General features: G+C 42.8%; 1 protein-coding gene across 2 annotated transcripts in view; it reads right to left on the reverse strand.

Moving 5' to 3' along the window:
- Positions 1–16,252, reverse strand: part of CTH (cystathionine gamma-lyase) — a 69,622-nt gene that overhangs the window by 6,781 nt on the left and 46,589 nt on the right. For both annotated transcript variants that reach the window (XM_085885982.1, XM_085885983.1), the window contains exons 5-7: positions 8,137–8,246; positions 784–915; positions 505–562 (exon numbers count right to left, since the gene is read on the reverse strand). In XM_085885982.1, coding sequence (XP_085742108.1) covers positions 505–562; positions 784–915; positions 8,137–8,246 — 300 coding nt within the window. The remainder of the gene's footprint in view (positions 1–504; positions 563–783; positions 916–8,136; positions 8,247–16,252) is intronic.

Here is a 16,252-nt window from a genome sequence, read left to right on the forward strand (position 1 = left end):
TTTATCTCGTGAGATTCCAAAATCTCACGATTCTTTAGTAAAAATAGTGGTTAAGTAAGCCAAATGATTAAAAAAAAACCCCCAATAAGGTCATTATTAATGGAAAAAAATATACGTGTACAACCGGAACTCTTCAGACAAGGACATTTCCAATGATATGGCTTTCATGATCCTTGGTAAGTTAGTTTAAGAGAAAGTCGTTGGAAATACAAACAGGATAAGGCGTTTATTATTACGATTGTTTGTGCGTGCTGTATTCTTGTTAAAATGCTGAGCATCAAGCAACGAAACACAACGTATCATTTATTAAAGTTACGTGACTCCGCCGGGGTTCGAACGGCCGATATCGCAAACACAGACAAATGTTCCAAACATTACACCACCACATTTGGTTATTCTTTTGATTACTTTCACCTAATGAATTAGTGTGGTTGCCATTGCATGTGAGGGATCAAGACATAGCATGCAGGCAAGACTGATAATGAAAAAAAGAACATGTCTCACCATTGATGTACTTAGTGGCTGAGTTCATGCAGACATCTGCACCCAATGCAAGAGGTCTCTAGCAAACAAATAAAATAATGTGAATGAAAATTGTCATGGTAAAATGGAAGAGTTTCACTCCATGAATGCATGGGCCTCACTCACAATTCAACTATCTCCATTGAAGAGGCTCCTGGTTAAATTTTAAGAGTCACAAATACCGGTATGTGAACTTGCATTGAAAATTTGTGATATGGTTTGAAAGCATGGAGCTAGAAAGAAGAGATGCATGAGGCTCACCTGGAAATAGGGCGACATGAATGTATTATCAACAACCAAAAAAGCAGTGCTGGCAGAGTGAACAACGGAAGCACAGGCCTCGATGTCTGTCACCTCCATCATTGGGTTAGATGGCGTCTCAACCCACACAAGCTGAGATATAGAAATACATTACAAACAACATATCTTTAAACATACAAGGACACTTGTAAGTAATGCAGGGGTACTTGTAAATAAAGTAGCCTTACAGAAAAGATGACTTACAATCCAATGCTAAAATAACAGTGGGGCATACTGTACATTATAATAGTTATTTCATAGCACATGTTAGCATAGGTGGCTGCAATTGCTGTAAATAAAAGAGATAGTGCCGAACAAAGTGTGTAGAAAGCTCTTGTCTTTCCCGACCAAATGTCTGTTTCTAAGCCCCTGCTTTCCCTCCTCCCTACATTCTTGAATTTTCCACGATGTTTCTGTCCATATATGCTGTTTTCCTCTCAATAAACAGCCATTTGGAATGACCCACTGAATGGTCGAGTGGGGGGGGGGGGGAGGAGGTGAATGGAAGGACATCAAAGATGCCAACTGGTACCATGTGACGGCATGTCTGTGGCGCCGACCAACAAGTGTGCTCCACGAATGTGCATCATTGAGCCTTGAAGAGAGGATTCAAGGAGAAACACTCCCTGCTGGGGCTGCTCGTTCTCTGTCTCCCCCACTGGGATTGCTGGTACTGCAAACTCTCTCTTCCTGGGTTGCTGCGCCACATCTTCTCTCCTGATCCAAAGCTGCTATGGTGTGCTGAAAAAGTGGCTGGATGGCGTGAACACGAAGGAACGAGCCATGAGGACAAGCCTGCATACGACTGCTGAACCAAGTCCCCCCGTCGCGTGTTGATCATTGCTACATGGAACATGTTTCTCTCTCTGTCTTGCCAACTTTTTCTCAGTGCCATGTTACCCAGTATGAACGCCCTTAGGCCACATTATTTAGTTCCGTTGAGGTCCTGAGGGTGCATCAGTTAGTTATATTAGGATTCATTTCTTACCATTTCTGATCGCCACATGTGCGGCCATGTATTCTTATTCCCCACCCCATTTTGTAAAATAAATCCTGTTTGTTTAATGAGAACCTGTGTGTGCTCCTCCTTTTCAGAACAATGGCAAAATAGTTGCTTCATTTTTCTTATTTATCTCAGTAAAAAAAAACAGCCAGCAGTTCCCTGTTCAGTCGATGCATGAAAACCACTGACTTTTATATGGAGAAAACAGTGTACCAGTGTGACGACAAACCTTGCCACACTGCTGTGTCGTTCGACCCGAGGACAAACGTGAGAAAAATCTGCGGTGGCAAGCTCATAACCCATAGTTAAATGCAATCGAAACACAATGACATGTCTTGGAATGATGCTTGATCACCAAAGTCAACAGACAACAATAAAATGCTGAACCTGCAGTTGCTATGAATGATGGATAGTATAAAATTATGATATAAATTTACCATAATTTGGGGCAAATTGTAAATAACATTGTCATTCTTGGGGGAAGAAAAAGTCCAGTAAGCAAGTTAAAAAATTTTCACATTCAACGGTATGAAACCAAACAGTTTTCACAAAATAATTCCTCCTTTGGGAAACAAACCCAGAAGCACAACTAACTATGCAAAGTCACACACATCTGTGCTTTCGTCCAGCGCTATGCTAAATCACGGCACAGCAGAGATATCCTCCGTTAGCTGTTGGCAAATGTCTCGCGATTCCCTCCACCATTCTCATTATGGTTGTATCAGACAGCTGTAGTCCTTGTATTAGTCCCCTACCGGTTTCACCAGAGGGGACCATAGGTTTGCTCTCTGTCTGTCTGTCTGTCCGTCCATCCCACCTGTGGTTTTCCTGACTTTTTCCCCATACCCCTTAACATATTCAACTGAAACTTGGTACGTGGCTTTATTATGATAAGCTCGAGAATAAAGTTTGAGTTTCAGGGCGTTCCATCATTTTTTCACATGGTTATGCCCTTTTTGGACATACAAAATATCACGTCGGGAGGGGACATGTATTGCAAAGCATTTCTCACTCTTGTTTGTTTTAGGATTGCGTCTCAGTTGCTGAAGTCAGCATACATTATTTCCGCAGAGGCCTAAAAACATTCTTTAACAATCTCTGCATCAGTAAAAGCTTTCTTGTGTCTAGCTAAAATCTATACGATTTCAAATTAAGCTTCTATCAAACTCTCGCCAACAGACCTAGATCTCTGAAGCAATTTTTGCTAACCTTTAAGCAAAGTGGCGAGTTGCTTGATTTATATTTTTCCTTAGCTTACTACCAGGAAGGTATTTGCCAGGAAAGTCGGCATGCGTTTTGGTGTAATGGCATTCAAGATTGCTGCACTTAAAAGCAGAACATAACGGCTTACTAATTAAACAAAGCTTCTTGCCAGATTCGTTCAGTACAAAGAAAAACTAATTCGTCCATTTTTCATGAAACTGTTTTCTGCTTCCAAAGCACGCACCTTTCTTTTTTTGTTGGGCCGTGCCTCTGTTTCTGTGTCTGTGATGCCGCTCCCTCCGGCCTCTTCATTTTCTATAGTATTGGCTCTTTTATCCTTTTCACCGTTTGATTTTCGAATGAAGAACCAATCCATTTTTTTTTCTTACCCTTAAGCTGGCATCTATTTTGATTTTTTTTTTTTTTAGTAATGGCTGCTATTAGGCTCTGCTCCACATTCTCTTCTTCATTGCGGTTAACTGGGCTGCAAGCATAATTGTTTGTATATTTCCACTCACTGATGTAATTATGTTAGTATTATGCTTCGTGTTGGAACACTAATTTTCAAACATTGGGTAAATTTGATAGCATTTCGGGAGATTATGATGGGGTGTTTTCACATTTGTGTATTGTCGGCCATAATTCAGGGGCCGCTCTTTCGGCCACCTCGGGCTGCCAGTGGCTCGTGGCCTGTGCAATGAAGAACAGAGATGTATGCAGACTTCCCTCAGAAGAAGATCCACGCATTGATTCATGGCTCAGTTTTAAATGTTAAAAAGGCAATGTCACCGGGTCACACAGTAACAGTGAAAGAGGAGTTAGGAATTTCTCCACTTTGGCATGAGAGACGTTCACATGATTTCACCGGGCGTAGGGGAACCGTGCGTTGACCCTGCGTTGCCCACAGGTAGTCACACAGACCGCAAGGCCACCGTACGTTGAACACATGGACGCCTTAGGACTACCCTACGGCGACCGTGGAAATAGTGCGGCCGCCGTAATTTTTTGGGGGTTGGCAAAATTCATTTTTCATTGATAAGAGCCTACGGCAGCCGCACGAATAATGCAAGCCCACCGTACGCCCTACGTACGGTCGACGTGGAACACATCTACGTCATAGCTTGGCTTGTCGAATTGCTACGGCCAACGTAGAAATGAAAAAAGTTCTAACTCCGCGCTATAATTCCACGGCGACCTTACGACCTGTAAAATATAGCCAAATGGTGTAGGGCCACTCTGAGGCCACCTCAGAAACTCTGCGGCTGCCGCACGTTTCTGTCAATTCAGGGGGGCAGAGGGGGCTGCCGTATCCTAGCCGTAGAGCAAATGTGACAGGCTTTAGCAACCGTGGACACTGGAAAAAGCACCGAGCAGGGTCCTCGCATCCACAGCCACGTTACCTACTCGTTGTTATAACTTCCTGAGCTTGAGTCCATACCCCCAGTGTGAGTAATTATTACGGCTGAGCTGGAGAGTGGGTGCAGTGCTGGCTAGCCCACAGAGCCAATTAGGAGGGGGGGGGGCAAAACTTCCTATTTATCTATTATGTACACACTTTGTTAGTACAAGAAAGCACAACTGGGCAGATTGGAAAAATGTAATAATCTATTTATTTACACACACAAGCAATCAATCATCAACCACGTATTCATAAACAAAAGGCAAAAGGCACAGAAGAGCAGACTTAACCCTAACATGTATTCCCCTTAGACAGACTTACTTGGACAGAAGACATAAGACATAAGGCCATCATTCTATCTGGGAAGAAAAGAGCCAACAAGAATTGAGGAGAAAGAAGTAGAATGGAGTGTGGGGGAGACCCCTCTCTTACTTCACACAACCATGCGGGGTTACATCGGACCAAATATTGTGAGGGGGGGGGGGTTAGGACTGGAAAGATGGGTGATGGAGTGTTGTAAGCATGTCGGAAGCGTGTGTGTATGGAGCTGTGTGACAACCCGGGAACTACACCACGCCCCTAGGTTGTGGGACACTCGCCTCCGGCCCTCGCACGACTTGTTCCTGTGATTCGTGTCCCAGTGCAATTAGGTCCAGCATGACCCACATTCTGGCAGCCAATCTTGAACAGGAAATGTGACACATTCACGGTGCCATTCATGCATCAACAACAGGCCCAGGGCATCCACAACAGATGCAAATGCTCCTTGTGTTCAGTCTCTGGAGTATCGATGAACAGTGGCACTGGTGCCTCGCCAACAGCTCCTAGCACGTCAACAACCACAGCAGCATCTCCTACGGTGTTAACAGCAGATGCAGCTACAGTAGCAGCTCCCAGGGTGTCATCATCATCATCAGCAGGAGCAGCAGCTCCTGCACATTTGTGCAGCGTTTCTTAAAGCGGCTTCGGCTGGGCATGGTTTCGAGAGAGTCTATATCATGTGAGCATCTTCCACATTTGTGTGCATCCGATGGGGGTGGGGTGCAGTGCCGGCAGCAGAAAAATCCCACATCATTTTGTGATGAAGGCCACACGTGCCCCCACAGCTTGTTTCACGTGTCCAAAGCGGCGACGAGAGCCCCTGCTCCCTCCCTTATGCACAAACGTTCCATTGTACAATGCACACTGTATCTTGCATGTGAGATGTGGTGTACATTACTGCGTATGGGAAAAGCATTGTACTTTATTTCGAACTTGAGAAGCGTTGTCCCACATGACAAATGTGGAAGTGCAGGGAAGGAAGAATGGAGAGGGGTAATCCGATCGGCATGATGGATTAATAGTCTCTAATGGTGAAGTACAAATGAACAGATGGTGAATAATAAGACAGTGACCAATCAGATGAATATATGGTTAATTGGGACTAATAAAACAATGAGTGGATTTGAGTGGTAAGGAAGACAGATGCACCGAAGGACGAGAATAAACCTGCAGGGTTAAAAGAAAGACCGACGTGATGAAACAGTGGTTGTTGAATTGAGGTTTGGTGAAGCGGAATAATTGGTGGATTGAGAAAGGCAGAGGGGGATTGTTAGAACGGACTGATGGTGGATTGAGTAGAAAAATTGAAAGTAGAGGAGGGTGGGGGAGACATCACACCAGGGACACACAAAATAGAATATCTCCCCCCCCAACCCCTTCGACAAGGGGAAAAGATCTACCGACTACATAAACTAATGAAATAACTCATTCTCAGGTCTCTGACGTGTACATAAATACTCTCCTGCGGGGTACATTTCCAAAACCGTCACAATATTTGAAATTTTTTTTCATATTCACCTTCATTGACACAATCTTGCCTTCATGGGCACAAAAGTGGTCGCAAAATATCCGGCCCCGAAGCTTTATAAAAGCCACGTATGGGTGTATGGATGATACGGTATATGGGCCATAATATCAGTGTGCTCAGTTAATAATGGTATGTCTGTTCAGAATGAGCGTGCGAGGCGAGACTATGCGCTACACCCAGTGCCGTTCTAGTTTATGATTTTGTAAATGAGAGACATTGATAATGCAGGGTTTCCCAACATTAACAGTTACAAAGTCAGAAATAGTAAATTGCTTGTAAATCAATAGCTATCAGAAGAAAGTGATGATGGAGATAGTGATAAATAGAATCTTTATAAGTCAATATGTTAATCTAATGAATCGTTTCGATTGGGGTACAACTTAAGTTTGTGGTTTACAAGTTGCTAAACTTGTGTGGCAGTTTCTTCTGGCTTCTTGTAACAATCATACATGTGCATTATTTTATTTCCAAAGAATTAATCCACAAAAATAAACATTCCATCTAATCATTGAAAAAAAAAACACTTATTTTACTGTTGCACCTAAATAATCACACTGTAATGCTGTTGTTGTTTGTTTAATACAGGGTGTTCCAAACAGACCTGGACAACTTTAGTTATTAATATATTTTAGCACCATAAATGATACAATAAAATCCTTTGTTTTGTATGATACAGAAACTCAGAACGTTTTCTTTATTTCCAGGTTTGGTGGTTTAATGTAAAATAAAATGGCAACTCCACAGGAAAAGGCTTAGAGTGTGGAATGGTTCATCGAGACGAGATCTGACACTCAAGTTCAGTGCAATTGCCGTACAAGGTATGGAAGGAATCCGCCATTTGCGGACTACTATCAGAGTGTGTTATAAGAGGTTTAAGGAGACTGGAAGTTGTCGGAAACAGGAAAGTACCGGTCGACCAAGCACAAGTGCAGCAGACGTTGAACGAGTGTGTGAATCATTTCGATAAAGTCCCAGAAAATCAATTTCATGTGCATCCATAGAATTGGGACTGCCATCCAGCACTGAACACATGATTTAGAATAAAAGACTGAAGCTTTATGCCTAAAAGGTGCTGAATCTACAGGAACTCGAACCAAATGAAAAATCCAAACACAGGGTGTTTGCCTTGGAAATGCTCAGTCGCATAGAGGATGACGAAGATTACCTGATAAAAGGTCATGTTCACAGACGAAGCTTGCTTTCATGTATCAGGGAAGGTCAACCTGCATAATGTGAGGATCTGGGGCTCTGAAAACCCCAACATTGTCATTGAACACACACGCGACAGTCCAAAGGTCAATGTGTGGTGTGGCCGTCTCCATGACCGCTTGGTGGGTCCATTTTTCTTTGCAAAGGATACAGTGACCTCAACAATTTACATGAACATGTTGGAAGGATTCGCCCAACAAATGAAGACCAACAACCCGATATTATTTTTCAACAGGACGGCGCTCCCTCTCATTGGGGCTTCGTCATTCAAGCCGTCCTGAATGAAAAATGAAAACCCCCGCTTTATTTATTTTTCCTGTGAGAGTTTGTCAAGGATGTTGTCTACAACACCAAGGTGGAAAACCTGCAGGATCTTCGTTCTTGGATCACAGCTACATACATGATGCAAACATGGCAAGATCTCGTGTACCACCTTGATGTCCTGTGCGCGACAAGTGGAGCTCACATTGAAGTGTATTGATGATGTACATAAAACTTTCTAAGTTTCTGTGCCATATAAACAAAGGGTATGGTTGTGTCATTTGTGGATATAAGCATCTTAACAACCAAAGTTGTCCAGGTCTTTTTGGAACACCCTGTACATCATTGTTTAATAATCCCATAAGTTTTTTTTTCCTTCATTTTTTTTACCTTTGTTGTTGGCCTCATTGCTGCCTTGACATTTTCCATATTTGTGCAATCCACAAATGAGATTTCAACACCAAAGTTTCGAACAACTTGCTGGAAGTAACGATTCGTGCCTGTAAAAACAGCAGAGCATGTGAAAGTTCCTTCCGATCAGATGAGAAACTATATCCTAAGAAAAGTCGAAGGACTTCCTGTTCCAGTCGTGAGAATTTCCCACATTTGTGCATAATGTGCATAACTGAATGTTATCAGCAGGCAGTAATCAGGGAACAGATTCACATCATCATGTTCCAGGAGATAAAACCAATGGAGTTCCAATTAGGAATGATAATCAAGGAATGTCAAAATGTCGGCATCAACACAAGGATGATTTGAACCATCCTAGACATCCCCAAGTAAATTACACTGACCATCATCGTCATGAAGTAGAAGTATAGAGGAAGACAATCGATTTGGCAGACCAACAAAAGTCACCTTAAGATCAGAGAGAACCATGTGACAAATTGCAATGAGGAACAAATAGGTACTGGATTTCTTTCACAATGAAGAGCACAGTCCCACAGAAATGAGTGATAAATGAGAGAAGAGGGTCCAAGTAATGTCACTGGAGTACAGCATAGCTCTCCCATTCATTACCGGTTGTTTCACTAATCGAGAACTAACCCGTTTCCAAGAAAACATTAAAATAATTGGAAAATGTTCTGCAAGCATTAACTTGTAAAGCTGTTATACTTGTTTAGCGAAATTTCAGGACAAAACCACATGAAAAATCGAATACAGTGTATATGGTGGCATTGCATGGCAGTCCATATGATGTGCCGAGAAGTTGACTTTGTAGAATCTCCAGTTTGCTACCCATGCGACAAACAAAATGCAATATAATATCCATCCATCCATCCATCCATCCATCCATTGGGACCATACTCTGTGCAGAGCGTTGGTGCTGCCGAAGCAGTCTCCTTGGCTATTGGGTACAATCCTGGACGGGTTGCCACTCCGACACAGTATACAATATAATATAAATATTATCCCGAAGATATTCTGAAGACTCAATGGCCCGGAGATATTTCTGAGAGTATCCTGAAGACTCAATAGCTCAGTGGGCTGTTGCTGCACAAGTGATGAGGTCCTTGGGTTTGGGTCCTGGGTTGAGTCAGAATTTTTACATCTTTGTCGGTACAATCACCAACTTTCAATTCATTCTGACCAGCTGTTCAGGAGCGCATAGAAGACAAACAAACACACAAACAAACTAGAATGGCATTCGGTGGAGCACATACCTCTGCCAGGCTGAACAGTTTATGTTTTGTATCCCAAAGATAGGCTGGATATTCTGCATCCGGGCTTTAACCAAAATCTAATCGGCTTGTTTTTTTGTCAACTACCCAACACATCTGCCTTGTTTTGTCATAACCTGTCCACAACTTTTTGAGATATCATGCTACATATGGTTTTTAGCCTGATATCTCAATGGTGAAGAATCACTTTTAAAATTCTTGTATCTGGCTCCGGATCTTCACCGAAATCTAATTATCAATTCATCCTTATTACACACCCGACCTGTCCACCAATTTTAGTCTGAATCTATCCATAGCTTTTTGAGATATCCTGCTCACAGACAGACAGACAGACAGACATAGAAATAGAGAAACAAAGAAACAGACAAACAGGGGTGAAAACAAAACCTCCATCCACCTCTGGTGACGGAGGTAAATATAGTAAGTTTTCTGCAAGCCTCGTCACGACAAAGATTGTGCAGGAATGATGAAATGCAATCGAGCACAATCAACCTCTACTTGGGATTGAAGAGAATAATGGGAGGGGGGGGAGTTGAGGAAGAGCATCGCTGCCGTTGCAGACAGGCTGTTACGGGGTGCCCACAAGCTCATACGGTGATGCCATGGCTTGTGCGGGAAGCAGCAGGCTTGTTGCTCCTGTGACTACTGAGTACTGGTGCAAAGTAGGAGCTTCAAGTTCATATTTCACTCCTGTCATCTATCTTGGGCTTCCCTTATTATCTTCCCTTCACAAATACTTTATAATATTCAAACACAGGAAGGAGCTTCGCACAGTTTCCAAACACCAAACAAATTAACCTTCTGAACCAGCTTTCACCAAGTGGAACATACTGTACTTCCTTCTGGATTTGATGATGACAAGTTTTCAGACTTATGTTTCTGTTTCTCTTCTGCTCTAGTATGTTCATGTGCTTGTGAGAGCCGTCATCTCTCCGGCTATAGTAAGAGAGCTGCCTCAGTGCCGAAGAGTCTGGCAGTTCACTCAAGTTGACTGGCAGGGACTGCAAACTGTCTTTTCATGTCAAGACTGGTCCTTTAATTCCACTGTTCCTGAATTTTAATTTTGCCTGGGAATCCTGCCACACAAGCTTGCTTTCCCTTATGTACACATTTATCCCATATCGTCTGCAATTATCCCACCCTTCTTCCCGCCCATGGTGCACTAACTCCTGTGGTGAGGCAGTTGCTCGGAAACAACTTGCCTTCTCTTCCTGTAAGGCTAATCCAACCAAAGGCAATGTCAGTGAATTCCAAAAAGTGCACAACAAGTGTTTGTCCACTCTCAGGACAGCCAGAAAACAACATGTGCCCAACTCAGGAATAAACTTCCAAACGTGTCTCCCTCCTCTAAAACCTAATGGTGCCTTGTTAAGACTGTCTCTGGTGTACGATTCCACTCCATCCCAACCCTCTCTTCAAATGCCAACATAGCCAACTGCACTCGTGAGAAGGCAAATTGCCTCAATTCTGTGTTTGTTTCGAAATATTGTGTCCATAACCTATATATATATATATATATATATATATATATATATATATATATATATATATATATATATATATATATATATCTATCTCTATCTCTATCTCTATCTCTATCTCTATCTCTATCTCTCTCTCTCTCCCCCCCCCCATCCTTCCCTGTCATACCCAAATGCTCATGGACTATTTGTGTCTTTTGCAGTTGAGAAGATAGACAAGGTTCTTTCAACCAGACTCTTACTCTGCTACTGGACCGGATATCATCAGTTCACGTGTTCTAAAAACCGGCTCTGCTGCTCTTGCAGATCCTCTCTCTGCCATTTTCATACTGTCATTTGTGCTTGGTGATCTTCCATCTGCTTGGATATCCACCAACATCATTACATTACTTAAAAAAGGAGCAAAAACTGATCCCCTCAACCGCAGACCTTCCAATCATCAGCAAGGTCATGGAATCCATCATCATAATTGATGTGAAATCATACCATTTCTCCAATAACTTCATCTCAGATCACCAATTTGGTTTCACAACAGGTCACTTCACCTTGGACATGCTGCTTCTACTCACCCAACAATGGATGGAGGACCTCAATATCAGACATGAGATCAGGGCCGTCGCTCTGGACATATCTCGAGCTTTTGATACGGTCTGGCATCCTGCCTTACTCTCCAAATTCTCTGCCTCTGGCATCCCAAGCTAAGTCCACACATGGCTTCCTGACTTCTACTCTCGTAGCCAATGTGTGGCTCTCGACGGAATTATTTGATCTTCTCTCACCATCAAGGCTGGAGTGCCCCAAGGCAGTGTTCTGGGGCCAGTCCTTTTCCTGGTCTTCATAAATGATCTTTCTAACTCTGTAAAATCCCCTTTCTCCATTTGGTGATGACTCCACCCTCTGCCGTGACATCCCTCATCCTTCAGACAGGCAGGCTGCAGCCTCTTTCCTCTCTTCAGACCTTGACAGAATTACAAGATGGTCAAACAGTTGAAAAATGTCTCTCCATCCAAACAAATCTCACTATCTCTCACTATCTCTCTCAAAGGATGATCTGGCAAACCCTCCTATCTACTTTATTAGCAATATTCTTAAGGAAAATCAGTCATTCAAACTCATGGTTCTCACTGTCACATGATCTTTCTTAGGCAAACCATATTTCAAAGTTGGCCTCAAAATCCAGCCACCAAATGGGCATCCTCCATCGTACAGTCATTCCTTGGTGCACCTGAACTCCTATCCACGTACAAGGCCTTTATCTGCAGCTTGATGGAGTACTGCCCTCCCCTCTGGGCTGGCTCCCCTGCCTCGCATCTTGTTCAACTTGACACTTTAGAAACCAAGGCCTTTAAGATCATTGGAATCTCCCGTGATGAAGCTGAGTCGATGGGCCGATCACTTCGCCATCGCAGACAGTCGATGGTCTCTCTGTCTTCGACTGCCTCATTTCTGGTCTTTCACCCTCTGCTCTTTCCATGCTTTGTTCTCCTCAGGTTTCTGCAGGGCTCACATGCTCCACCATCAACCCCCTTTTGGTGAAACTCCCCAAATCCAAGATCACTCCTCACATTCACTCATTTGTTCCTTGTTTTCCCACCTGTGGAACCAACTTCCACATTCTGTTCAATGTCATTCTTTCAGCCAGGTCTTCAAGACAGCAGTTCACCACCATCTCAAATTGTCCCCAATCCAAACCCATCATCTTTTCTACCCTCGTTAGCCCATCCCCACCACCCACCCCCAAACCCTTCTCCTTCCAAATTTATAGTTTTTACCTCCCAAGAGTTTCCTTCTGTATACATCTTGTCCACCCCATGCATCCTCTCCTGCCCCCCATTCCTCCCCACACCCATTGTTTGTCCAAATCTCCCTCTATCTTGGCCTTCGGCTCTGATGTTGGTGTTTCCCCCCTCTCTCTACTGTTCCTTTTTATCCTGTTGCATCCTGATCTGTTTAATGTACTTGTACTAGCTCTTCCACGAGCCCAGACTAAGTATCAAAAATAAAAAACAGAAATTGAGCTTTCTACATTAGATAGCAAAGCCTTTGAATTGATGCGGATTGTGATGAGATAAATGGGGAGGTCGGAGCACCTGATATGACTGATAAGAAGCCTGTACGCAGAATAAGAAGCTACAGTAAGAACAGACTATGGAGAGACGGAATAATTTGGAATTGGAAAAGAGGTCGGATAGGGGTGCATTCTCCTCCATTACTCGTTCCATCTTTATAGTGAGTACATGAAGAGGAAATCAAACTTGGATGACATCGAGGTTGGAGTCAGGATTGGAACATAATGTATGAACAATCTAAGGCAGTGATGGACAATGAACAGTAGGCTCATGAGTGGGCCGCCCGATTGACCCTCCTTCCTCTCAGTGGGCTGAAAGATTGAAATCGGGCATGTGCACTAAACATGACCCCAAGGTGTAAATGACTTTGAGCTCCAAATAAAACAAGATTTTCCCATTTCTAAATGTAGAAAACCCACGAAACTGTCACCCTGCTGATATCAGTCTGATGGAGCAAATTCAGCAGGGCTGGGTTGTTTCATCATGCGTATGAGCAACGGTCAACAAAATGTCTTGTGGGCCACACTCAGAATCCTGATGGGCTGCAGGTTGCCCACCACTGATCTATGGTATGCTGACTACTCTGTTGTCAGAAAGTAAAGAGGTCTTGATGAATCTGCTGCAGAGAGTGAAGAGGGAAAGTGAAAAAGCGAGTCTTTATTTAAACCTAAAAATGCTAAAATCTTGTCAACTGAGAAGATTGATGTGTTCAGATTGGGAGATGATTATGTGGACATAGTTGCAAGTTTCATCTTCCTGGGTTCTTGGATTTAAGTGAGTGGAGAATGTCGAGGAGAAATTAATAGATGATTAGCGTTGGGGAGAACAGTAACATCAGGATTGACAAAGATCTGGAAAGACAAAGATGTGACAATACAAACAAAGAGGAGGCCGATGTAGGCTCTGGTATTTTCAGTTGCAATGTATGGATGTGAGTTGTGGACAGTGAAAACTAAAGAAAGAAAGAAAGAAAGAAAGAAAGAAGATTGACAGTTATAAAATCTGGAGTTAGAGAAGAATGTTAACAAGCTCGAATGAGCTAAGATCCTCATCCTCTTAATGATGACGTCATAAAAACGAATATGACGTCATTGTGATGTATCAGGTATGCAATAAATTATCTGTGCTAATGCCCGGCTTGATTCCCGCAAACAAAATTCAAACAGCTTGCCTAGTTTCGGAGATAATGGTATAGGCGATTCCCATTAGTGGCGATATTATGACGTTAACTTTTTTTCTAGGAAGAATTTCCAAAATCGGAGATGGTTACTGCCTGCGCGTGGGCTTTCTGCATATACATGGCAAGCTTCACGAAGATCTGATGAAAACTCTGGGTTGTGAAACAAAAAATGTCAAAAAATAGGAATGACGTCATAAAAATTTATATGACGTCATAGTGATGTATCATATGTGCGGTAATTCATCTCTGCTAATGCCCTGTTTGATTCCTGCAAACAGAATTCAAAAAGCTTGCCTAGTTTCGGAGATAATTTTTTAGGCGATTTCCATTAGCGGAGATATTTTGACGTCATAACTTTTTTTCTGGGAGGAATTTTCAAAATCGGAGATGGTTACTGTCTGCGCAGGGTACTTTTACATATATATGCCGAGTTTCAGGAAGTTTCGATGAAAAGTGTCGGCTGTGAAACAAACTAGTTTCGGAGATAATGGTATAGGTGATTTCCATTAGCAGCGATATTATGACGTTAACTTTTTTTCTAGGAAGAATTTCCAAAATCGGAGATGGTAACTGCCTGCACGTGGGCTTTCTGCATATACATGGCAAGCTTCACGAAGATCCGATGAAAACTCTGGGTTGTGAAACAAAAAATGTCAAAAAATAGGAATGACGTCATAAAAATGGATATGACATCATAGTGATGTATCATATGCGCGGTAATTCATCTCTGCTAATGCCCTGTTCGATTCCCGCAAACAGAATTAAAAAAGCTTGCCTAGTTTCGGAGATAATTTTTTAGGCGATTTCCATTAGCGGAGATATTTTGAAGTCATAACTTTTTTTCTGGGAGGAATTTTCAAAATCGGAGATGGTTACTGTCTGCGCAGGGTACTTTTACATATATACACCAAGTTTCAGGAAGTTTCGATGAAAACTGTAGGCTGTGAAACAAAAAAGTCCACAAGAAGAAGATGAAGAACAACAACAACGTGAGTAAGACTTAGAGATCCTCCACGAGGATCTAAAAATTCCATGGACTGCAAGAACAAACAAATCGGTGCTTGAAGAAATTAGACCACCGTGTACATTAGAAGCGCTGATGCTAAAACAGAAACTGTCATACTTTGGACATGTCATGTATTCAGAAAACTAACGTCTGGATTAATCAACCATGCTGGGTATGATTGAGGGAAGAAGGGCAAGAGGCAGGCCTTATATGTACTGGATGGATGGGGTAAAGGATGCAATCAAGCTGTCTCTGCCAGAACTTTTTTGGCAATCGGTGCAGTTTAGGGATGTTTGGAGAAAGCGAATCATGAACGTCACTAGAAGTTGGACATGATTGATGGAACAAGATGACTAGAGGACATCAAGTCTGTCTCTGATGGAGGCTCCCACTTCATCTCCTCCCTCATTTCAAATGCCACTACAGCTGAGTCTCCTTGTAACAAGGATGAATGTCTAAATTCTATGTTTGCTTCCAAATCTTGTACATCCAACCCCTCGCTTCTTACTCCTACCCAACCCTCTCATCTGCATTCTGCTCATGGATACTGTCTTTCCCACTTGTGAAGGTGGAGATGTTTCTGACAAACCTCAATTCTGATTCTGCAACAGGTGCAGGTGGCATCAGTGCATGTGTCCTAAAACTTGCTCTACTACTCATGCCCATCCTCTTTCTGCTTTGTTCACCCTTTCATTCTCTCTGGGTCAGTTTCCATCTGCCTGGAAGTAAGCCAACATCACTGCAATACTTGCACATAAACATGGTGCAAAACCTAATCCTCTTATCTGCAGGCCTAATAGCTTGCTTCCAATTATAGGCAAGGTCATGGTCTGCTTATGGCATCCAAGGCTACATCCACTCATAGCACACTGACTTACTCCACTCCCATATTCAGCATGCAGTTCTTCATGGGATCCTCTCATCTCCTCTCCCTGTCAAGGCTAGAGTGCCACAATACTTTTGTTTCTCATCTTCATGATTTCCTGAAAAATCCTGCTTATCGCTGATTATTCCACCCTAAGATGTATCATCTCATCCTTCAGACAGGCAGGCAGCAGCCTCAACCCTCTCTGCAAACCCTGATC

The sequence above is a fragment of the Eptatretus burgeri genome, chromosome 6 (genome assembly GCF_056783735.1).
Source record: "Eptatretus burgeri isolate ZD-2024b chromosome 6, Ebu_testis_v1, whole genome shotgun sequence".
Lineage (NCBI taxonomy): Eukaryota > Metazoa > Chordata > Myxini > Myxiniformes > Myxinidae > Eptatretus > Eptatretus burgeri.